The following is a 22,121-nucleotide window of genomic DNA, read 5'->3' as shown; positions in this document are numbered from 1 at the left end:
CGTGGTTGCAGATGTATGTTGGTGGACAGGAGGAAGTTGGTGATCCTCGTTGGATGGCGAAGTGGGGAAAAGGTGAGAACTGCAGCCGAGAAAATCTTCTTGGCGTAGGGTCTTCTCACTTGGACAACCCAGCTCACGAGACTCGCCTCGTTCCGGCCTTCCCTTTTTCAAATTCCACGACAAGGTTAAGCGAGGAGCCCCTCAAACTCTCTTCGACTTTCATGGTTGCGAAGTCAGACTAAACCCTCTGCCAAGCGAGCGACGGTTCGCGAGTCGGAAAGGCTCGTGTTGCTGATGAACAAAAGTCGCTTGTTGCCGGCACGGCAAAGGAAGGATGTGGATGATCTGCCAGTCGGAGTCTCGGAGAATATTCTCCAGGCTGCCAAGCCGCGGAGAGCCATGCGACAGTGTCAGTCCGGCTTCTCCGCCGAGGTAGCGTCCGCAACAAGTAGTGTGACATCTCTCTCATCTTCGCCCGACCTCAAAATTCCCATCAAGCAGTCGCTTCAAAGAACACTCTGCCATACACGACGGACTAGTCCAACGACACCTGCTCTCAACAATCACTCGAGCCACGCATCTCACCAGACGCCGTCTCGCCAACAGAATCCATGTAATGAAATTGCATTGAGAGGCACCCTGTCCCTGCAATACAGTTCCTCGGTCGCCCTAGGTCTGGGTGTCAAACATCCGGTCACCCGTATCGCCCAACCCGGGCAAAATAAGACCCTTCTCGCTCAACTGAGGATCTATATGCCCCACCCAAAGCTCCAAGCCGGGCACCGACTCGACCACATTCTCCAAGCCCTTTTGCGACGCCAGCACGCACAAGAATTTGATCTTTTCCACCGGGATGCCCCAGTCGAGGATCATCTGAATACACGCCTGTAAAATCCCCATACAACCGCAAGAACAGCGTTCCTGTCAGCAAATCTCCTTCCAGATCGTGATCTTGAGCGCAAGAGACAGGGAAAACTTACCACAGCAGTACCACCGGTAGCAATGAGTGGGTCGAGAATGATGACCTGATCCACGGTGGGAGACACAGGTAGCTTGTTGTAGTACTCGACGGGTTGCAGCGACACCTTTTCTCTGAACAGACCGATGTGAAGCACGGACGTATTTTCGGGTAGAAGCTCCAGACACGCTTCGGTCATGCCGAGACCCGCACGAAGAATGGGAACGAGACCGATGCGTTCCGACAGCTGTTCGCCTTGGAACGTGGCTAGCGGACCTTGGCCCTGCACCTGCTTGACGGCGAGCGATCGTGTCGCCTCGATGCACAGCACTGTCGAGATGTTGCTCACCAGCGAGCGGAATTCTGTGATAGAAAGAAGTGAAAGAGTGGTCAGCAGAGCCTGATCGGCGACGTGGGGCAAGGCAAGCAGGCTTACCCTTGGGTGAGGTATCCGCAAGACGCAAGTTGGCCAGATGGTGCGAGATCAAAGGATGCGTTACGACGTGGACGTTCGAGTGCGACATGATGGCTGATCTAGCGGATGCTTAACACCTAGGCAGGAAGATGTACAACTGAGCAAAAGTCGAGACTCGTCTGCAACGAAGAAAGGTGACGGTGGTCGACAAGGTTGCGCGGAAGGCAAAGATGATGGTGATGACGACGGTAATGAGGAAGGAGGAAGGAAGCAAGACGAGGCAGGGAGATGCGGGCAAGGGGAGCAAGATAGGGACGATCCAAGTGTTGATGTAGACACAGGCAGACTTGAAGCAGCTTCGGATCCTCGGAACGCGCTTGCACCACTTTACCCACTTGGACCCTTGTCTCGGCCAGCTTTCTTTATCTTTGCGATCGCACCTGGCCGAGGCTCCATCTTTGACCGCAGAACGATCCGCCTTGCTGCTCGTCACGTATCTCTATCGCTGCAAGCCGATGATCGTCCCGTCGCCTGTTTGCTGATCTCGAAGTTGTCACCCACGCCGCCGTGCGGGAGATCTCGCGTGTGCCGAGTGTAGCTGCAGAGCCGCAGATAGGACCCTGGACCTGTGCGCGCGGGCCATCGTCACATTTTTCGATACATGTTTCGTCCCTAACCATAACATTGCTTAGAAAATCCCCTGCGAAAGGGTCCGGCTTTTCGTTAACCCGACGAAACCGTCCGGTGACCCGTTGTGCGTGGCTCGGTTGGAGACTCACACACATCTTTCTGCCTCCCCGCACTTTGTCTCGCTCGCACATTCCTCATCACTCGTTTCTTCCTGCACACATCCACTCTGCAGCAAGACTTTCCCTCAAACACCATGGCGCAGACCAAGGAAGAACAGCAGAAGCAGGCCTACGCAGCCACGCTGCAGCGTCTCGATCGCATCCGCAACCACCTTGACAAGCGTCCTCGTTCGGGTCGTCTTGCCGGCAAGGTAGCCATCATCACCGGTTGTGGTAGTGTCTCTGGTATCGGGTGAGTCTTTCCGCAGTAAGCGAATGTTTCTTATATTTGATCACGAATGCTGACACAATCCCTCTCTCTTTCCTTACCATGTGTTCTGCCGACAGTCGAGCTACAGCGCTTCAATTCGCGCACGAAGGCGTCAAGCACCTCTACGTGTGCGACATTGACGAGGAGAACCTCCCCTCCCTACGCACCACCATCACCACGCGCTATCCCGATGTCAAATGCACACCCATCGTCTCCGATGCAGCATCTGAATCCTCCGTCACCTCGATCATCGACCAAGCTGTTTCCGAGAATGGTCATCTCGACATCTTCTTCGCCAACGCCGCTCGCGCCACCGGCGCCCCCATCTCCGCCACCGACGTCGAAGACCTCGAAACCACGCACCACATCAACGTCACCTCGTGCTTCCTCGCGTGCAAGTACGCGAGCGAGGCGATGCTCAAAACCCACCCGCAGCACAAACCTGAGTCGTCCGGTTCGATTATCATGACTGCCTCTGTAGCCGGTCTTCGCAGCGGAGCAGGTAGCGTCGACTACTCCGCCTCCAAGGCAGCCGTGATCAGTCTTGCACAGACAACCGCCTGGCAGCTGCAGAGGACGAATGTGCGGGTCAACGCGGTGTGTCCCGGGCTGATCGAGACGGGTATGACTATGCCCACGTTCGAAATGGCGAGGGAGAGAGGCACCGCGGGCAAGATCGGTCAGTTGAACCCCACGGCGAGGTACGGTGTCGCGGCGGAGATCGCTAATGCGGTGACGTTCTTGGCGTCCGACGAGGCGACGTATGTCAACGGAGTGGCGTTGCCGGTCGATGGTGGGTTGCAGGCTAGTTTGCCCGTCGTTCCGGGCAAGTTTCACTAACGCACACAAGGATGATATGATGAGCAATGCAATGTGTTTTTTTTTTTCGTTCTATGAGAAAAGTATGCGATACATCAGCTTGCGGTTCCTAAGCGTCTCTTGCAGCTTCATAGGCATCTTTGTCCTCGAGAAACTGGATGTAGGCCAGCGCAGCGCTGATCCAAAACTCCTTCTGCAATCCCACCGCTTGCAACGCGCTAGTCTGTAAAGTCAGTCTACCTCGTGTGTGAGAGTTCCACATCCATCGACCGCTTTGATCCTCGAAGCGAGCCATCTCCACGCCTTCTGTGGTGCTGCGGTTGGATGCGGGAGGGTTGAGCCAGAACAGGCTGAAGCTCTTATCCGCGTCTAGCGATAGGGACGGTCGGATAGGTGCGGGGAGTTTTGAATAGGTCCAGCGTGCCCAGCTTTGGGTTGCTGGGCTCTGGTGAGGACCTTGACCGTTTGTCAGCAGAAATGTGGATGTGTGTGGTGCAAGGGGCGAGGCTGGTGCGCCTGGTGTGGAGGGAAGCGTGGGCGAGTAGGGTCGATCTGCGCCGGACGATTGCGGTGAAGAGGCGGAAGATGTGCTTTTGGTTGGAATGGCGAGGCGAGAGAGTGATTCACGTGCGGGCGGCTGAGAGAGGGAAGAGGAAGTCTCGTCGGGAGTCTCTGGAATCCTCGGGCTTCGAGCAACGTTGGAGCTCGGACGCTTGCCATGCTGCCGCGCATCAAGCGAATGTGTACCTGATCCGCCGACACCACTTCGCCGCCTCGCATGACCACCCGAGGCAGTCTTGCGATCTTGACGTCCCGTCGCTGCTACTGCCACGCTTTGTGCTGCATCCTGTTCTGCGCCATCATCCTCTTCTTCAAGGTGTATCGCGAGCCCATGACTCGTCCTGTCGGCGTCTTCTCTCGCGTCTGCCGACGAGCTGCGATCAGCAATCTGACTTGACGCTATCCGAGAACGGACCTTGTCAAGCACTTGCGTCCTCACTCTTGTGTTGAGCGAGAACGTGAGTGGAGTTGCCGCGGGATCGTCTTGGTCCTGTGTCCCGGAGCGAAACGAGATGGCAGTCCCCTGCGGCAAAGCCGGAGAGCGCAGGTACATGTACCACCCTCTTGTTGGTCTGTGAATCGTCCAGCATGGTGCGCCCGTGTTCGCATCGATAATCTGGTCGACAATCTCGTCGTGCTCCGTCAGAGCCCGCTCTCGAACGTACAGCGGACGCAAGGGTTGCTTGCTGGAAGAAGCCTCGTGACTGACCTGTAGTCGGAGATCGCTGACACCGTTCGATTCGGTATGCACAATGTAGCTGATGAGACCTGCATCGTTCGCGGTATGTTCATTGTCGAAGCGCCTAATCTGCGATTGAGGTGTGGCTGGGGGATATCGATGCTGTGGCTCTGTCGAGGGGGTGCGAGCCGTGTGATTTGTGACCATGCTACTCCTTTCTTCGATCTCGATCACTTTTGAATCACGAGATGAAGTGTGGTGGGTAAGAGGCTGAGGCGGTCACGACCTTGCGTTGGATATGCATGGTCGATGCGGGGCAGTGCTTTTGTTTCACGAGAGGACGTGAGAGCCAAGCACCGAGTGTTGGTCTCGCGATGTCGCACAAAAAATCAGCTCGGTCGGTGTCCGAAAAAGAAGTCTCCGCGCTTTCAACTTCGCGTGGCATTTCTTTCCCTTAAGGATGTAAGACCGCGCCTTCCCTTTTCTCGCTCGGCGAGTTCCGGCTGAACTTGCTTCCGACTCGGGACCCTGGAGCTCCTGTCCTCCCAACTCGCCCCACTCATCCCGCGGCCTTGACCTTCTTGCTTCCTCTCCCCTTCAACCTACACCTTCCACATGATCCGGACACCATGCTGTGGGCAGTCAATACCGCCCCGGAGCCAGTGTATACCGATGTCGAGAGCCTCCCGACGATCCTAGCACAGCGCAAGATCACCAACATCCGCAAGAAGCAGCTCGTCAAAGCAGCTCTGCGCAACTACGACGACCCTCCGCCACCGCCCAAACCAGACGAATGTTGCGGCAGCAGTTGCGATCCGTGTGTCAAGATGCTGTGGAAGGAGGAGCTCGAATGTTGGCGCGAGAGATGGGGTTCGGGTGCGCAGGAGAAGGTGTCGTCTGCCGCTCAATCCAAGGGTGGGGATGCAGTGCCGATAGACAAGACAACCACGATCCCTGGTAGCTTTGACTGGTAGTGCTCAGAGACAGTCGAGATGATGATGTTTAGTTGCAGAGAATAGCCAGTCCATCATCGTCGAGCAAGATGCAGCAGACATGGGATTGCGAAGAGCGGGGTTATGGCCACAGGTTGGTGCGGAATTTCATCGACTTGAACTGAGCGCGACGCTTAATTTCCGCCCGACGGTTCGATGCCGAAGCGAGCATTCATTCGCATCCTCATTCCTCCACCTTGCCCTCCCCTCTCACCTGCCGCAGATCTGCCGTTCCCACGATGTCTCATTCACTCTCAGAGCATCGCCTCCGTCTCTATAGCCACCATCATCAGTAACCGACCGTTTCGACAAAACTCACAAAATGCCGCGATATACGGTACCGACCACGCTACCCGTCGCAATCGACAATGGCAAGATCTACCTTCAGACCGTCGTTCAAGATCCACCATCCCTCGCCTCCTCAGCAACGTCTTGTCGAGGTCTCGCTATCGTCGCACATCCCTTTGGACGACTCGGAGGCTCGCTTGATGATCCCGTCGTAACGCATCTCGCTTCTTTGCTGCTGACGCATGCGCATCTACGCGTGGTGAGGTTCAATTCCCGCGGTGTCGGCAAGTCCGGCGGCTCGCCGAGCTGGACGGGCAAGTCCGAATCGAGTGACTTTCAGGAACTTCTGTCGAGGTGCATCGACAACTTCTGCCTCGACTTTCCGGAAAGCTCCGCCGCCCAAGTGGTGATCGCAGGGTATTCGGCAGGCGCTCTGTATGCGAGCACAGTCAAGGTGCCGACAGCGATCTACGATCTGAAACAGTTTCGAGGTGCGAAACAACCGAGGTACATCCTGATCAGCTTCCCGGCGGGCGTCACGTGGGCACTCAGCTTCTTCACCAGCAAGACGTACACCGACGCTCTGAAGAAGCTGCTCGCCAGCGATACGATACCAGGCACCACGGCCGGAACGACAGAGGACGAGGGCGAGGCGAAAGCTGCAGCTAGGTCGGTAGAGTCCACGCCTAGTGTAGACGGTGCTTCGCTGCCGGTGGCCAGCCATGTGCTTGCTGTCTATGGCGATCAGGATCAGTTTACGGGGCTCGGAACGTACGATACTTGGGTGGAGGGATGCAGCTCGGTAGCGGCGTCAGCGTCAAAGCAGGAGAGAGGTTCTACATTTCATCACGTGCTGATCGAAGGCGCGGATCATTTTTACCGCTCCGGCCAGGCGATGGAGGCTCTGGACAAGGCTGTCGTCGAATGGTATGATGGGCTTCTCACGTAGAGAATACTGGCAACGAGCAGACGTCAAGAGTCGGAAGAATGTCTATTACCAGCTTGGAAAGGCTGTCTGTCTATTTGGTACCTCGAACAACGATGTATCCTCGCTGGTGGTCTATGTCATATCTCCAGCCCTCTCTATCGAGCATCTTGGCGATCGCTGGTCGAAGTACTGCGATCTGGTGCGGCGAATGTCGGCCGACACCCGTGACGATCTTGAACGGTGGTGGATTCATACCCGGTCCAGGTCGTGCGTACCATCTGGTCACCTGCTCTCTGACGATGGACAGCGCTTCGTGCACCGTTACGCCGTGCAGGTCGATCGTGTTGCTTGCCACGTTGTGCGATGCTGTAGGTTGGGTTCCGGGGCGGATGACGCCGATTGCTGCTCGTCGACGGTCTTCGACCAGCGCTTGGGAGGCGCGAAGCGACCAGGCGCGTGACTTTGCATCGAGACGACGTGCTTCATCTGCGTAGTGCCATGCGATACCTCCACGTCCTCCGTCTCCGCCCTTGCCGCCGGAGCGAACGCCGCCGCGCTGCGACTTCCATGCCGAAGCGGCCTTTCGCAGTGCTTCGTCGCGTCTCAGGCGGTATTCTTCGGCAACGAGGCGGTACTCGGCCATTCGGCGGACTGGGTCGTAGTGCGTGGTGTGGGATGCGAGCCCGCGTTCAACGGCGACGGGGTCGTCGAGCAAGTCGTCAGCGGTGGAGGCGCCGACGAAGGCGGAGCTGGCAGGGAAGACGGATGCGGCGGAACCGGAGCGTAGCGCAGCTGCTGCGCCAGAGATTGGGCCTGAGGTCTTGCGACCGACGATGTTGGAGTAGACGCCGGTGGAGCCGTTGGTAGAGGCGGATCGGGAAGCGGCAGCTTGCGAGGGGGTTGGAAATGTGGCTGCGAACTTGCCTTGGCCTGCAGCTGCGTCGATGGCGTAGCCTCGTACGCCGGCGGCTTCGGCGGTTTTGGGAACTTCGGCAGCACCGAGCTGCCTCAACCTGCCCATGGGATCGAGTGCGTCGGCTTCGCCGACCTCGCGCTGCACCAGCAGATGCAGTTGCATCAGATCTAACGCGGCGTCCTGCCTCCCCTTTGTCGCGCGGAGAGCTCTGCTTGCTTCGGGGAGCGACGTGGCTCCGATCGCCGCGATACCTTGTGCGATCTGTTCAGCGGTACCGGCCGGCGCATCTCCGGCTTCGTCGAGGCTGGTCAGCGTAGGGTATTTGTCGGACTCCTGCTCGAGCAACCTGGCGAAGCATACTGCGAGCTTGAACGAGGATGCGTTGTACGCGGACGTCACTTGGCTGGGATCGATGTCGAGCAAGGTGGAGAGCTGCGAGAGGACGGAGGATGTGAGCAGCCACTGATTGTCGGATACGGGCATGTCTGCGTCTGGGTCGCGGGCGGCTTGCTGTTCTTCGGCTGCGAGCTTTGCTGCCAGCTGCTCGTCTGTAAGATGTGGGAGGGGAGAGGCGGTGCGGGGTTTGGGTGGTGGTTGCTGTTGTACTTTTTTGAGGAGGAGGTTGGAGGAGGCCCCGCCGTGACGCAGGTCGGTCAGGTTGACGGTGACTTTGGACCTGGAGACGGGAGTGTTGGATGGCAGACCGGCGGTAGCTGATCGCTGTTCTTGCTGGAGCTTTCTACGGGCTGCTCTGCGTTTCTTGCCCTTGAGGGCGGGGTCTTCACTGCTGTGCGCGAGCGCTTCGTAGTCCAGGCCGCCGCCCTTTTTGGGCGCGTCGGCAGCTGAAGTCGAAGCATCCAGTTGGTCGGTCGTAGCGCTTCGTGCGTCTTCAGCTTCGATCAGGTCGATCGTCATGATTGTATCGATGGTCATTTGTACATCTCCGTACGAATCGTTCAGCGTGTCCCTGAGGAACTGTGCTGTGCGTGAAGGGAAGGCGTGTTGGAGGAACACGACGGGGTCGAAGGTATCCTTGTTCGACCATTTGCTGGAGTTGAGGTCTTGCTCTCCGGAGGCTAGGGCGGTGGGGTCGATCTTGTGGTCGCCGGACAGCTCGCCGATTCTTTGGGCTTCGGACTGCTCGGTGTGGAGGAGGTGGGCCGCGACGGTGGAGGGGATGGCGGAGTGGGGGTCGTGTTCGGTGTCGGAGGGCTCGTCGTCGGTGAGGTGGAGGTTGGAGGGGTCGTGATAGGAGGAGGAGGAGACGAGGGACCATTCGTCGAGCAAGCGTTGGAGGGTTGCGCTGTCCTGATCGACGGCTGCGGTTGACGGTGAGGAAGAGGTGGTGGTTGGGGTGGAGGTGGAAGTTGTGGAAGGAGGGGTCGGGGAGGGTTTGGAGGTTGCAGTTGAGGATGGAGGATCGGCGTTGGATGTGGTGGTGAGTTTCCCTCCGAACGCTTTGCGTCTTGCGGCTGCCCCGGCTGGTTTGGCATCCGTAGCAGTGGTATGTGTAGGTCGAGGCTCGCTGGGGCGAGAGTCAGCATCGGATACGGCAGCAGCGGCGAGTGTCTCGCAGACCTCTTTGGCGCTTTGCAGTGTTTGGCCGGGTTCGTGAGCTATCGCTGCCACAAGCGTGGTGTCGAGGGGTGGACAGAAGAGCTCGCTGAGAGCCGACTGGATTTCGTCACCCCACGCCATGATTGCGATGCTCTTCCGTGGAATGTCCTAGTGTCAGGATCGGAATGTCTTTGGCGCTCGTTGCTGTGTTGTAATTCAGTCCATGATGGTGTAGAGGTAGAAGGATCGGCAGAGCGGCGAACAAAGGGAGGACAAATGAATGCGAGGTTCGGTTGATTTTGTAAGATGTCCGTCCGGTCCCGACTCCGTGACGGTTTCTTCTTGAACTTGCTGCACGCGCTGCGGGATGACAGCAGCAGCCACCGCTCGACACCAGACTTTTGGCACCTCTTTTTCTCCACATTTTGCAAGATTTCCATTGCGCACGGATGTAAGATCGTAGTGTCTTGACTTCCGTTGGATTTCAGACACAGCGACGCGCTCACTTTTCACACAGCAGCGCTACGCGGGTTTGTTGGGTCCGATTTCGCGCCGGTCGCAGCGCAAATTCATTTTGAAGCTCGAGCAGCCACGAGCTGCAGATGCCATTGCAGCTCAGCAAACACTCACGCACACGCCAGCGACCAAATCCGGCTCTCGATCCACCATCCTTCTTTTCCGACATTCACCATCACTGGTCTCGTTCCGCATCGACTGCCGCTCGTAACATCAAAATGGCGGTCGCAGGTACACTTGCGTGGCTGCAGCCGTACGCTGACGAGTACGGTGTGCACCACCTGCCCGCGCACGTCCCAACGATCGTTCGATCCGCGCTGCTTTGGTTCGCCATCCAGACTCTCTCCTCGCAAGTGTCGCCGCGATTTTTCCCCAAGACGTTCTCCAAGTTCAACCGCAAGACGCGAATCAGCTGGGACATCCACGTGGTCTCGTTTGTCCATGCAGCGCTCATCACACCGCTCGCAGCTCGCATCTGGTGGAAAGCACGTCAGACAAACGCCCTCGGCTTCCAAACCCACTCACTCGCCGTCGACCGTTTGTACGGATACGATCACGAAGCCGCTTCCGTCTACGCCATCGCCCTCGGCTACTTCGTTTGGGATTCTGTCATCTCGATCCTACACGAAGGGCCTGGATTCATCGCACACGGTCTCGTCGCCCTGATCGCTTTCACCCTCGTCTACCACCCGGTCTTCATGTACGACGGCTTGGGATTCTTGCTGTGGGAGCTCTCCACGCCCTTCCTCAATATTCACTGGTTCCTCGACAAGCTCGGTAAGACGGGCTCCAAATGGCAGCTCATCAACGCGGTCTTCCTGCTCTCGGCGTACGTGGGAGCCAGGCTGACGTTTGGCGTGTACAACAGCTTCAGCTTCTTCAAGTTCGTCGTCGCCCCACCCAAGCCTCACCACCCAACAATTCCAGGGCACATCAAGGCGTTCTACATGGTGGGCAATGTGATTCTCAACAGTCTGAACTTCTTCTGGTTCAGGGCGATGATCCGGGCGATTCAGAAGAGGTTCTCGGTGAAACCGGAGGATGCCAAGGTGAGCAAGGTGATCAGGGGCGAGCAGAAGGTGGAGGTGGGAGTCAAGGGAAAGGATGACGAGGAGTTTTGGAGGGAGGCGGGTGCTAAGAAGGGTGGTAAGGCTCAGTAGATGCGAGCTGAACGAGCGTGTTCGTTGTAGCATGCATGCTGTCGTGATGAGAGAGAAAGAGAAGTAGGAGTGTACACAAGCAATCTCAACAGACTTTTCTTGGGGATATTTCATTAGACCGTGCTCGGCCTGAATTGTGCATTGTCAAGGTGTAATGGGCTTTTGCCAACGTCGACTGAATCACGCAGCCAACAGTGTCTGCTTCATCTTTTCAAACAACTGATCCACCTGTGCCGACCACTTTTTCGTCTCCGCCTCGATCTTCTTTGACTCCTTGTCCCCCTCGTTCTTGCCCACCACTTTCCTGTCGATATCCGACTTGATCTGCTTCTGTGCCTTGTGTCTGGCATCCCTGATGCTGACCCTCGCATTCTCGCAGATCCTGGTGAGATCTTTCACCATGGCCTGTCTCGACTCGGTTGTGGGTTGGGGTACGGCTACGCGGAGGACGTTCTCCTCGCCTGTTTGGGATTGTGGGGTGAGGTTGAGGTTGGAGGTGTAGATGGCGCGTTCGATGTGTTTGATCATGTCGGCGTCGAAAGCGGTGACGATGAGAGCGCCGTCTCGAACACCGACGGTGGCGAACTCTCGCAGAGGGTGCAGCGACTTGGAATCCGAGGACGAGGAAGAGTATTCGACTTTGATCGAATCCAATAGGGCGGGGTCTGCACGACCGAAGGATCCGACGAGGGTGGAGGTCGTAGATCGACACCTTTCGACGGCACGAGACATGTGCGAGGAGATGGCATCGAAGTCAAATGCTTCGTCCGGTAGATCTTGGTTGCGGGTCGATGTCTTGTATTCGGAAGAGTCAGGTTGTTCGGCATCGCCACGTTTGGATCTGGCGCCTCGAGGGGTGGATTGAGAGCCGCGGTTGTTCTTGGAACCTTTGCCTTTGGTTTTCATGACGGGAACATCATCGGCATCGGCTGCGTCGGGATCAATGTACTGTGCGGAGGAGCGTTTCGACTTGAAACGACATTGCAAAGCCAAAGATGTTCTGTGTGACGAGCTTGTCGGTCGCTGGCTTGACATGTTGGACGAAAGCACGGCGGAAGACATCATCCTGGCACCCTGTATGGTAGATGTCGAAGCGACGGCGGTGCACGTTCGGCCCGCCGAAGGGCGTATGCTGCGGAGCATGTTTGCAGCGAGAGTTGCCGACGTTGTAGCCATCTTGTCTATCGACTGCTCTTAGACTGTGGGTGGTGTCTAATGATGAACAAGGCAATAAGAAGATTGGAGGACAAGGTCAAAGCGTCTTCTCGGCTGCTCATGCAAAAATCTGTCATCACGAGGACCGGTTCGCAATATATGAATAAATTGACAGCAACAACGGCGCTCTTACACTCTTCGACATGTCCAAAGGTGGAGGCAACGATATGGTACACAGTGCATGACGCCGGAATGCTTTGCCGCTGTGGAGAGTCAAGCGCGGCGATGGGCGGTGTTGGAATTCCTCCTTGCTGTTCGACCCGCTCTCCACGATGAATGCTATCTATCACGTCTCTCCTCACCCTCTTCGTTTGCGTACCATCACCTCAACCCACCTGTCGGGCCGCCCTCGTCCCCCGCCGTCACGATGGAGTATCTCAAAATAGCCCACCGGGTCATCACCGAACCTCTCCTCTGCCACCTCAACCTCCTCACCCCCGGAGGTGGTGATCCCACCTACGGCCGCTCCGAGATCCCCTACTCCTCCGCCGAGCATCGACTCATCTACTCGAACCCAGAGGTATCCGCCATCCGACGTCGCGTCCTCATCCCCGCCCACTCGCTCCTCGAATCCGGATCGTGGGATAAGGAAAAATGGTCGTGGGTCACCTACTACATCTGGACGTGCCCTGCTGCGCTCGAATCCGAACAGCTCCACTCTGACATTGTCATGGCGCACGGCATCAACGACTACGCCGGGAAACTCGCCCCGCACGCACTGCACTTTATGAAACGGGGGTTCAGGGTCATCGCCATCGATCTGCCGTCTTTTGGACGCAGCACGGGTCTGCATGGGTATCTGCCGAGTATGAAGATCAACGCGAGGGCGATGCATGCCGTGGTGATGGATGTCAGGACGTGGGACGAGGAGAGTGGATTGCTGGGAAAAGCGGGCAGGGAGAGAAAGTTGTTCGCAGAGGGACACTCGATGGGTGCGTTTACCGTGTTGTACTACGCCGCTCTATATCCACCTTTGACACCCGGCAAAGACGGTGGCCCAGACTTGACTTTGAAGCAAGTCCCAAGCCAACAAGCCAAAATCTCGACCGACGAGCAACTCATCGAAGAGGCACTCAATGCACACAAAAACACCCCCCTCGCCCACCACCAGCCGGAACACACCACCGGTTCCGCTTCCTCCTCTATCGTCCGCGGCAAACCTGCTCCCTACAGACCAAGCCTATCCGGCGTAGCCGTAGCAGCACCCATGATCACCATATCCCCTCAATCCCGTCCCAACATGGCCATCGAGACCATCGCCCACATCCTCCGCTTCTTCCTCGGTCGTCTACCTCTCGCCTCGGCCATCAAGGGAAACGTCTCCGACGACCCACGCGTCGAGGACGAGTTCAACAACGACCCACTCACCTACAAGGGCAAAGTCAGGATCTCCACCGGTCTCGCCATCCTCGACGGCATAGATGATCTTGCCGCAAAAGCGCACCTCATCACCTGCCCGTTGACCATCCACCACGGTGCGAATGATAGAGTCACCGATCCAAATGGCAGCAAGGCGTTCTTCGAAAAGGTCGGCACGCCAGAGCAGCACAAGCAGATCAAGATTTGGCCAGGTTACGAGCACGTCATGATGAAGGCCGTGCAGGGCATGTCGGAGGAGGACCAGGAGAAGACGAGGGTAGTCTTGACAGAGATCGGAGATTGGTTGGTGGAGCAAGCGCGAAGATAGACATAGACCACCCCCAGCAACATCCGGAGTCACCTGCAATGCGAGAAATTGAACTTTTCCTGCGTGCATCAGCAGGTGTTACCTCAATCCGAACCCCTGATAGTGCTCGATTGCGATCCGTACCTTGTCCTCCAGCACCTGGCAGCTCGGATAGACCGGCAAGAACAGTGTCGACGTGCACGTCGAAGACCACGGCAGCGGCCACGAACGTGCATCCATCCCTTCCCCATTCGGATGCACCAGATGGATACGCAGTCCGATACCCCTCGCTCCGCTTGCCGGAAGATCCTGCGCACCCGTGATGAACGCCAGCAGACGACGCTGCTCGAGCGGCATCAAAGTGGACCATGTGTTCCAGAACCATTCCACCGCTTTTCCGCCTGCGACATCGCCAATTGAACTGGGGAAGATGACTTCGGTAGACTGTTTGAGATCCGCAATGTCGAGCGGGGTCGCTGGTGCAGAGCCGGCCGAAGTCGGGATCGAAACGATCGCCTGACCAATCTCTTCCGGGCTGAACAGCGATAGCGCCAACCCACCTCTACCGAGCACGTCCGAAGCAGACTCTGCACCGTTCGCCACCCCTCCGTTCACCCAGTGCGAAGGCATGATGCTCTGCCAAGCGTCTCTGAACGCCCCCACCTGTTTGCTAACCGAACCGATGAGCACGCGCCAGATCAACTTGGAAACGTACTCCTTCCTCTCTGCCACTTTGACACTCCGATGTCGACCACCAGGAACCAGATCCATTGTTTTGATCGCCCCCTCTGCGGTTCGTATGTTCGTACTCCAGGTAAGCGAGAATGTATTGTCGAACAGCTTGTCCACGTCCAGAACCCCGCTCAGTGGCGTCCAATCCAATACAGATTGCAACGACTTTGCCAGCGCAGCATCGGCAAACTCCAGATCGACCGGTACGAGCTCCATTCCGTCCAAACTCGACGCCGTAGCGATCTTGAATGCGACAGCTGGCAATGAGAACGGAAGCGAGAGTTTGGTGGTATGCAGCGCTGCGAGCGCGAGGAGCATACCAAGGAACGCCGCTGCATCCTCGCTTTCCTCCTCGTCGACCGCGGAGGTGGCGATGAACCATCCGTGTGGACCCAGCACCTTCTGCACATCAGACCAGCTAGACGCTACCGTAGCGAACCACTCCCTCGCCGGTCCACCACCATCCGCCGCCTGTTCACCTGCAAATTCCACTCGCACCCCGCGCACCGGCGCACCCGATTCGAGCAGCTGCAACAGCAACGACTTGCTCTGCTCCCACGCCGCTTCCCTCTCGATCCGCAAACTGAGACTGTTCGGCATCACGCTCAACTGCGCAACACCACCATCCTTCGCCTGGCCGAGCGTGAACGTTTGAACCTCCGCGGATCCGCGCGCGTGAACCCTGCTCAGCCGAACCTCGTTCTCCAGCTGCAAAATTCTCACTTTCGCTCCGAGAGAAAGCAGAAACGCCCACCGACAGACGTTGAACTTTGCCATCCCAGAATTTGCGGCGCCGGAGCGCACGAGGGAGGCTGCGTGGTGGATGAAATGTTCCAGAAAGGGCGCCAGGTCGAGCACCGTGCAGTAGAAGGCGTGCGCGGGGAGCCGTGTCGCAGCGGGTCGCGTCGAGTTAAGTTGAAAGCAGAGCGAGAGGAATGATGCGGCGGAGACGAGTATGCGGTCTTGTGTTTCGGTGAGGATGGAAGGGTTGGAAGACATTTGCTGTCCGCAGAGGCCGACTAGCTCGCCTACCAATTCGACGAATGCATCTGCATCTGGGTCGCTTTCGTCCACCTTCTCCAGGACGCTGGAGAGGAGTTCGACAGACGAGATGGTCGATCCTTCTGAAAGACGTTGGAATGTGTCGAGAAGGTGCAGAAAGGTTCGATGCAGCATGGGTTTGAGATCGACATTGCTGGTGATGGTGGGACGCAGCGACCGAATTGTCAGGAGGCTGGAGAGCGTGTAAATGGATACCTCGGTTGTCGAATTGGCAAGCGCATCTAGCAAGTCGCACAAGCCTTGCAGCACAGATCTCCGCACCTGAACAAGCATTGTTGAGGACAGAACGGCAAAGTCGATCGGATGCTCGCCTTGCAGCCCGACAGGAAGGAGGTCGTCTGAATGCAGCGGCAGCGACCTCGACGAGGTCCAAGTTCCTGGGTCCGCAAGTCGATACCGTATCGCTGCAGTCAACGTCTTCAACGCCGGCAGCATCTGATCGGAGGAAGACAGCTGATCTGCAGCAGCTCTCCTTTCAACGGCCAACAGGTTGTGAGATCGCCTGCACTCGTCGACCAGCTTCTGCAGATCGACTCGCCGCAACCGTCCCTGCTCCTCGGCGGTCAAGTCTGAGCCCGTGTTTGGTGTGCTGTCATCGAGTGTTCGGCCTTGCGATGCTCTTGCAGTTGCCGATAAATTAGCGCGCGCTTCTCTCGTCGCACCGATCGCATGACTGGCATCGATCTTGGCCTTGACTTTATTCCGAACGTGTTTCTGGTTATGCCGCTTGTAGATCCTTGGACCCATATGCGCGGCACCCAGCTCCTCGTCCACATTCGCAAGCACCTTCATTGGCTTCCCGCCAAACTTCGTCGTTGCGAACATAGCCAGCCCCGGACTCAGTCCTCCTTGATGCCAAGGTGAGCTGGCTCTGCTGGCCGAAGCCGACGTCGACAGGTCTCGAAACACGATCGAGGACATTGTTGCGCCTCGTGAAGACACCTGTCCCCCCTCGTCATCGTCGTCGTCATCGTCGTCGACATCGCGCATAATCGTATCGTGACCATCGTGGTCGTAGTCGAGCAAAGAGTGGATGCGAGAAGTGGACGGATCGCTGCGTGTGATGTGGGAGCGTTTGCGCGTGCCGTGGCTGGCTGCGCGGAGGGCGAGTTCCTGCCTGCGTGTCGGGTACGGGTTGAAGGCGGAGCTCGAGATGAGCGAAGAGTCGGAGCTGAGGGGAGAAGGACTGGGTCGTGCTGAGCCGCGCCGTGACTGGGGTGACGAGAGCGGTGGGAAGGCTGCGGAAGATGAAGAGGGCGTTGGTTCGCGAGAGGAGGATGCGGTGACTGGCGTGGAGGCCCAACTCTTCTTTGCGGGCCACACTGGCCGCGCAGGAGAGCTGTTGCTGTCCATTCTATATACCTGCCTTCTCTCTGAAAGCAGTGCAATGGACTACTTGCAGGAGGATGAGAAGGGAAGAATAGATTGGCAAGGAAGCTGGTGAATGGAAGAAAGTGGCGAACCCTTGCAGCGGGTTTCGGAAGATAGCGAGAAAATGCAAAGCCGAAATATCACCATTTTAGCGGCAATTCTTCTACCTCAATTTTTGGAACGCATTTTGTTTGGCGGTACGTGTCATTTTCACTCACGGATGGCACCATTCAGGAGCCTTAGCTTTGCGCTCCCAGCCAGTCAGGGAGGTTGACCGGATTGCTCAAGGGTCAGTGCAGCATACTCTTGAAACAGAGGAAAGGGCTGTCGTCTAACGTAGGTAGTCACGCAGAACACAACTCTGACACAACACGCGCAGGCAAAGTCTTGATACACGCGAATCGACATTCATCGTTCTCATAAACTGTAAAACAGAAGAACCGAGCGATTATACGGAGCTAAGTACAAAACTAAATATGCGCTGGATGCAGCTTAGCCGGCCTGGCCGATTTGAGACTCGATGTCCTTGGCCCACTTTTGCTGCCCGTTGACGCTTCCGTGACCGCTGGCAGGCAGCGTCACGTCGTTGATCGAGCCACCGGAGCTGATTGCCCCCGCCCTAGGGCCCGAGCTGGGGTCAAATTCATCACCTCCATGCAGGTACACCAACGGGAACGCCAACAAAGCAGCACCGATGATGTTACCCAAGAAACTCGCAATGATGCTCTTCCAGATGTACTCGCCGACACTGAAGTTGGTCTTTCGCGTCATGAGCGCAGCGTTGATCAAGAACATGTTGGCGACCACGTGTTCGAACCCGGCAGCAACGAAGACAAAGATGGGGAACCAACTGGCCACGACCTTGGAAACGACGTCCTTGGCGAGCGAAGCCTGGAAGACGGCGACGCAGACGAGGAAGTTGCATCCGATGGCTCGGAGCCAGAGTTCGCGGAAGTTGATGGCCGAGACCTTGGCATCGGCGCCATTGGCCGCACCTGTGTTCATGGCGGGGGTGTAGAGCGAAGAAAAGTGGACCAGGAAGGCGGCATAGAACAGAGCACCGACGAGGTTGCCGACGAAGGTGATGGTCCAGCCGTAGAGGAACGCCCAGTAGGGCACCTTGCGCTTGACGGTGGACATGAGGAAGACGGCCATCTCGCCCGTGACGAGATCGGCTTGCAGCAGGACGATCATGCACAGACCGACGGGGAAGATGGCACCTTGCATGATCTTGAGAAGGCCAGGAGCGTTGGTGGCGAACCAAGGGTTGGCAGACATGATCTGAACGAGCATACCACCGGTCGAGAGCACTGTCGGGAGCGATGCATCAAAGTCGTTGTTCAGGGTGTCAGTCGACATACCAAGAAAAATGGTCCAGGTCCGTTCAACGTCAATCACTTACAGAAACCAGCCAAGATACCCTTGACGAAGCGCTTGCCGACGTCCATGTGGTGCTTGCGCGGGCCTGCCTCGATCCAGGCCCACGTCGCCTGTTCCAATGTGATCATTTGCGACATGTTGGTAGAGTTTTGGTTCTGCAGGATGTTATTTGCAGGACTCTTTTGTGAGGTTGGTCGGTCGTACAGGGATGATGGTTTGAACGTCAGGGAATGTCTCGAGCGTCCCTGTTTATACGACCCGACAGAGCCGCATGAGAGCAGAGATGTAGTGCTTTGCCCTTCGTCCCTCCCGCATACAGATCTGGGCAAACAAAAGCCTCTCGCACATCCTTATCTCTCGGGTGTGCGCGCTAGATCCCCGAGCTAGGCGAAAAAATGCGGGGGCTCTGTACAGCAACAGACGGACATGCGAGGAGATACTTGGATCCACTTTTCAGCCGACTGATAAGAAATTATGTCGCTAAGCGGCGTACGCATTTCCACTCTGACTAGGCTAATTTGGCGTCACTGTACGTGCTGCGTACGTACAGTGTGTAGCGGATGTTCAGGTCTTCTTATCTCGTGGATGTCTCTCGTCTCAAGACCTTGCTCGAAGAAGTTGCTGTGAGCATGGGCCGCACTTTGCATTCGAGAACCAGCGAGCTGAGAGCGAATTGGATTGCCGTTGGTGTATGCTCATAAAATCGGGCATGCACGCGCGAGCACGGCGATGCACGCTGATAAGGACAACCAAATGCCGCAGAAAAAGATGCCAAGAAAATCCCAAGAGAACTGGCGCGTGTCATAGCCTTGGTCGAATTCTCAAGATCCTGCCACAACACTAGCACCAAACTCGCACCTCGCTTAAGAGATAAGAGGATGCCCCGCCCAACCTGACACACCTTCTTAGCGCGCTGAGTAACGTTTGTCTCTTCCTCGAGCTTGTCGTAAAAGCGCTCGACCCTGATGATCAAAAACATGCGCGTTCCCATCGCTGAATACAGTCTACCCGAGCGTACATCGTAGCAGTTCAGCTACGAGATACGGAAAGAGCCGAATCGCCTGAAACTGGCGCTAAGTGACGACACACGGTTGAGCGTTGTGGCGTCTTCTACACTATATCGGACTCCAACATTGATTCTCAGACCACTTTTGCGGCTCGCTCGGCGATTACACTCGGCTCTGCAAGGAGGCACCCGGCGGAAAGCGCGGACCAACGCAAGCCTCAATTCGAGATCCGACGGTCGCTTTCAAGACTGGCATGCAGCTTGCTTATCACAGACAATGATCAGACTCGCTTCGGTCGTGTAGTCTGCAGACTGGGATGCTCATATTTCACAAATGAACTTCTAGCTGATAGAGACAGGCACACCGTCGGAGGCTGCAGAGCGAGGGAGCAAGGGTACTATTTGGATCTAAGCGGAGACAGTGGTGAACAGCTTCAAGCCCTCATCGGTAAGCTCTGCGCGCAGGTCTTCGATGTTGGCACCAGAAGGGAGGTCGAAAGTCCTCTCGATTCGCTCTGGAGCTGAAGCAGCGCGGGTGAAGCTGACCTCGACAAAGTCGTCTTCGTTTGCATCCGCGTCAGGGGATACGATCTCTTCGCCGTTCTCGTCCACGTCCGAAACTCGAGCTCGCTTGGGAGAGCGCGATCGGCCACGGCGAGACGAACTGTCGGACGGAGTCGGGCTGGCAGAGCGAGCAGGAGAGGCGTTCACCGAAGAAGCGGCGGGTTCGTTCTTCCAGAGGCCAGAGACGGTGACTTTGCGCTGTGATTCGTCGACCGACACATGGATCTGATCGGCGCGGATGGACGACTTGTCGAAGCTGGCGTTATCGGGGAAAGCATGCGTAAAGACGACCTGTTCTGTTTTGGCGAGGGGGGCCACTGGAGCCGGAGGAGGGGTAGCCTCGATGGTAGGAGACGTAGGGACCGGTCCGACTTCTTCAGGGTCCTCGTCAGTGTCCATCAGAGCTGCTGCAGCTGCTGCTGCGACGGTGTCGTTGTTTTCGGTGGTGTCCACCTCCATGTCCGGCTTCTCGTCATGATCCTGTGCCTTGCCTTTTCCTTTAACGTCGACAGTGGGGGTTCGAGTAGCATTTGAGGCTACAGGAGCCTGCTGCTGGGTATCGTTCTTGTGAGCAAGCTCGATGTCGTCGTCCTCCTGCTCATCGTCGTCCTCCTGCTGGCAGGCACGGTAGAAAGAGTTGAGACCGCCAAAGATCAAATCTTCAAGAGCGAGGAAGAGCTGCTTGGACTGGTCCTCTGCGGCTCTAGCTGCAGCTATACGCTGGCGTTCCTTCTCGATAGCTTCGGCCTTGCGACGCTGGTACTCGGCGTACTGCTGACGGCGCTGAGCTTCCTGTCGCTGGCGGTGGAGCTGTTCGAGCTGGTACCTGCGTCGAGCCTCGCGCTGCTGCACTTCGAGGATGTGCTGAAGGTAAGCCTGGGCCTGACGTTCCTCAGCTTCGCGACGTGCGGCTTCGGCGCGGGCAGCGCGTTGAGCCTCGGCACGGGCGTGAGCAGCGCGTTCGTGTTGTATTGCATCGACGAATGCGTCGGCGAAGAGGGGGTGGCTGTCGAAACCACACCCGCTGAACGGGTTGTTGGAGGGTCCAGCACCGAACGAGGTGGTGCGGGTCGAAGGACCCTGACGAGGGTAGGCGGCGAAGACGTCGGCGGGGAAGAAGAACTCCATGGCTGATGTTGAAGCGGGGTGCAGAATGAGTATGGTAGAGATGACGCTTTGGGTAGCTTGGGAGTTGTTCCTGATTCAGAGGAGTGAGGCCGAGTGTGGATCTGATGATGAGATGGGAAGGAGTGGTGTCGGACAGAAGGCTACGCTTTATAGTCGTACAACTCCCAGGACAAATGTAGCAACGTCTTGCACCGAAGACCAGAGGCTGCGCAGCATGACGACGCCAGCTACTACTGCGGACAGGCCAGCTGAGTTCGATGGCTTGCGTGGAGCTGCTTGACAGGCCAAAAAGCTTAAACTCCGGTCGTGTCACTGCGGCAGCCACGCATTGGACCCTGACGGGACGTTCGGCAATCCAGCGACGCCTATGGATCGGTGTGGATGCTCAGAGATGCACACAGAAAGCGCTCGAAACGAGCTCTCTGCACCGCTCTGGACCCTGTATGGCGCTTCCAGAGACCCGTGGAACTTCTCAGCCTTTGAACGCGGGGCAAGGTCGAAATTTCCATGACTTGCATGGCTTCACACAAGAAGCTTCTCGCAATTTCCGCGAAAATTTAAAAATGTCCACTGACACAGATCTGCCCAGTCGCCACGCTTCATCGACCCGATTCGAGAAGAGGGGGCTGTTAGATCGACAAATCCGGGTCATGCTCGTTCCGAAGCAGTCGGCACCATGGTGCATGCTTCGCCGAAGAGACGTGCTGCACACAAAAGGGATCCGATGCACCTCGAAAACGATGGTGCCCGAAGCGCACAGCGCAATTCCGGGGCGCGCTTGCATGACTAGTGCAAATCCAAGGCATCACCTGCAGAGAAGAGAGTTGGCAAGCAGTGCTTTGCATTGTGATGGCAAGAACCTTGACTTCGTGTTGCTCGTCTTCTGGTCAACCGAGCTTTCGTAGAAGCACGGAAGCAAGGCACAACAGCGCTGTTCTCTTCCGGGGGGAGCGCTCACGCCGAGCCTTTCATGCATCCCCTTTGACGATCAGCACGCGTGCCCGCACATGCACATGCACGCAGAAACTCCTATGCGAGTCGGCAGGGCGAAAACGCAACTTGGTTTGCGCACCTATCGCTTGTTCTGAAAAGACTCGAGGTAGCTCCTGCAGTCGTCTTTTGCAGAGCTTGTGAATGCAATGCTCAAAA

The 22,121-nt window shown here is 57.0% G+C and overlaps 13 protein-coding genes across 13 annotated transcripts; 6 read left to right on the top strand and 7 right to left on the bottom strand.

The window, feature by feature from the left end:
• Positions 1 to 669: 669 nt before the first annotated feature.
• Positions 670 to 1,482, bottom strand: PHSY_004240 (uracil phosphoribosyltransferase; the record flags this gene model as incomplete). The annotated part of the gene is made up of 3 exons (XM_012334854.1): positions 670 to 885; positions 981 to 1,321; positions 1,395 to 1,482. 3 exons carry the CDS (start codon positions 1,480 to 1,482, stop codon positions 670 to 672), a joined length of 645 nt encoding a protein of 214 aa, XP_012190244.1.
• A 774-nt stretch (positions 1,483 to 2,256) lies between these two features.
• PHSY_004239 (hypothetical protein) lies at positions 2,257 to 3,272 on the top strand (the record flags this gene model as incomplete). The annotated part of the gene is made up of 2 exons (XM_012334853.1): positions 2,257 to 2,414; positions 2,510 to 3,272. The coding sequence occupies 2 exons, from the start codon at positions 2,257 to 2,259 to the stop codon at positions 3,270 to 3,272; spliced, it is 921 nt and encodes a 306-aa protein (XP_012190243.1).
• An 88-nt stretch (positions 3,273 to 3,360) lies between these two features.
• PHSY_004238 (hypothetical protein) lies at positions 3,361 to 4,698 on the bottom strand (the record flags this gene model as incomplete). Its single annotated transcript, XM_012334852.1, has 1 exon — positions 3,361 to 4,698. One exon carries the CDS (start codon positions 4,696 to 4,698, stop codon positions 3,361 to 3,363), a length of 1,338 nt encoding a protein of 445 aa, XP_012190242.1.
• A 422-nt stretch (positions 4,699 to 5,120) lies between these two features.
• PHSY_004237 (hypothetical protein) lies at positions 5,121 to 5,465 on the top strand (the record flags this gene model as incomplete). The annotated part of the gene is made up of 1 exon (XM_012334851.1): positions 5,121 to 5,465. The coding sequence occupies one exon, from the start codon at positions 5,121 to 5,123 to the stop codon at positions 5,463 to 5,465; it is 345 nt and encodes a 114-aa protein (XP_012190241.1).
• A 340-nt stretch (positions 5,466 to 5,805) lies between these two features.
• Positions 5,806 to 6,720, top strand: PHSY_004236 (hypothetical protein; the record flags this gene model as incomplete). Its single annotated transcript, XM_012334850.1, has 1 exon — positions 5,806 to 6,720. One exon carries the CDS (start codon positions 5,806 to 5,808, stop codon positions 6,718 to 6,720), a length of 915 nt encoding a protein of 304 aa, XP_012190240.1.
• A 70-nt stretch (positions 6,721 to 6,790) lies between these two features.
• PHSY_004235 (hypothetical protein) lies at positions 6,791 to 9,313 on the bottom strand (the record flags this gene model as incomplete). Its single annotated transcript, XM_012334849.1, has 1 exon — positions 6,791 to 9,313. One exon carries the CDS (start codon positions 9,311 to 9,313, stop codon positions 6,791 to 6,793), a length of 2,523 nt encoding a protein of 840 aa, XP_012190239.1.
• Positions 9,314 to 9,774: 461 nt separating this feature from the next.
• Positions 9,775 to 10,848, top strand: PHSY_004234 (hypothetical protein; the record flags this gene model as incomplete). The annotated part of the gene is made up of 1 exon (XM_012334848.1): positions 9,775 to 10,848. The coding sequence occupies one exon, from the start codon at positions 9,775 to 9,777 to the stop codon at positions 10,846 to 10,848; it is 1,074 nt and encodes a 357-aa protein (XP_012190238.1).
• A 180-nt stretch (positions 10,849 to 11,028) lies between these two features.
• PHSY_004233 (potential mitochondrial ribosome recycling factor) lies at positions 11,029 to 11,883 on the bottom strand (the record flags this gene model as incomplete). The annotated part of the gene is made up of 1 exon (XM_012334847.1): positions 11,029 to 11,883. One exon carries the CDS (start codon positions 11,881 to 11,883, stop codon positions 11,029 to 11,031), a length of 855 nt encoding a protein of 284 aa, XP_012190237.1.
• A 547-nt stretch (positions 11,884 to 12,430) lies between these two features.
• On the top strand, positions 12,431 to 13,750 carry PHSY_004232 (alpha/beta hydrolase; the record flags this gene model as incomplete). The annotated part of the gene is made up of 1 exon (XM_012334846.1): positions 12,431 to 13,750. The coding sequence occupies one exon, from the start codon at positions 12,431 to 12,433 to the stop codon at positions 13,748 to 13,750; it is 1,320 nt and encodes a 439-aa protein (XP_012190236.1).
• A 78-nt stretch (positions 13,751 to 13,828) lies between these two features.
• On the bottom strand, positions 13,829 to 16,876 carry PHSY_004231 (ubiquitin-protein ligase E3; the record flags this gene model as incomplete). Its single annotated transcript, XM_012334845.1, has 1 exon — positions 13,829 to 16,876. One exon carries the CDS (start codon positions 16,874 to 16,876, stop codon positions 13,829 to 13,831), a length of 3,048 nt encoding a protein of 1,015 aa, XP_012190235.1.
• Positions 16,877 to 17,386: 510 nt separating this feature from the next.
• Positions 17,387 to 18,342, bottom strand: PHSY_004230 (formate/nitrate transporter; the record flags this gene model as incomplete). The annotated part of the gene is made up of 2 exons (XM_012334844.1): positions 17,387 to 18,204; positions 18,297 to 18,342. The coding sequence occupies 2 exons, from the start codon at positions 18,340 to 18,342 to the stop codon at positions 17,387 to 17,389; spliced, it is 864 nt and encodes a 287-aa protein (XP_012190234.1).
• A 1,346-nt stretch (positions 18,343 to 19,688) lies between these two features.
• PHSY_004229 (hypothetical protein) lies at positions 19,689 to 20,972 on the bottom strand (the record flags this gene model as incomplete). Its single annotated transcript, XM_012334843.1, has 1 exon — positions 19,689 to 20,972. The coding sequence occupies one exon, from the start codon at positions 20,970 to 20,972 to the stop codon at positions 19,689 to 19,691; it is 1,284 nt and encodes a 427-aa protein (XP_012190233.1).
• Positions 20,973 to 21,229: 257 nt separating this feature from the next.
• PHSY_004228 (MYG1 protein) lies at positions 21,230 to 21,877 on the top strand (the record flags this gene model as incomplete). Its single annotated transcript, XM_012334842.1, has 1 exon — positions 21,230 to 21,877. One exon carries the CDS (start codon positions 21,230 to 21,232, stop codon positions 21,875 to 21,877), a length of 648 nt encoding a protein of 215 aa, XP_012190232.1.
• Between the last annotated feature and the right edge of the window lie 244 nt (positions 21,878 to 22,121).

This window comes from Pseudozyma hubeiensis (genome assembly GCF_000403515.1).
Source record: "Pseudozyma hubeiensis SY62 DNA, scaffold: PHS42, whole genome shotgun sequence".
Lineage (NCBI taxonomy): Eukaryota > Fungi > Basidiomycota > Ustilaginomycetes > Ustilaginales > Ustilaginaceae > Pseudozyma > Pseudozyma hubeiensis.
Note: the sequence above shows the minus strand (reverse complement) of the source record. Positions and strands in the feature narration are given on the sequence as shown.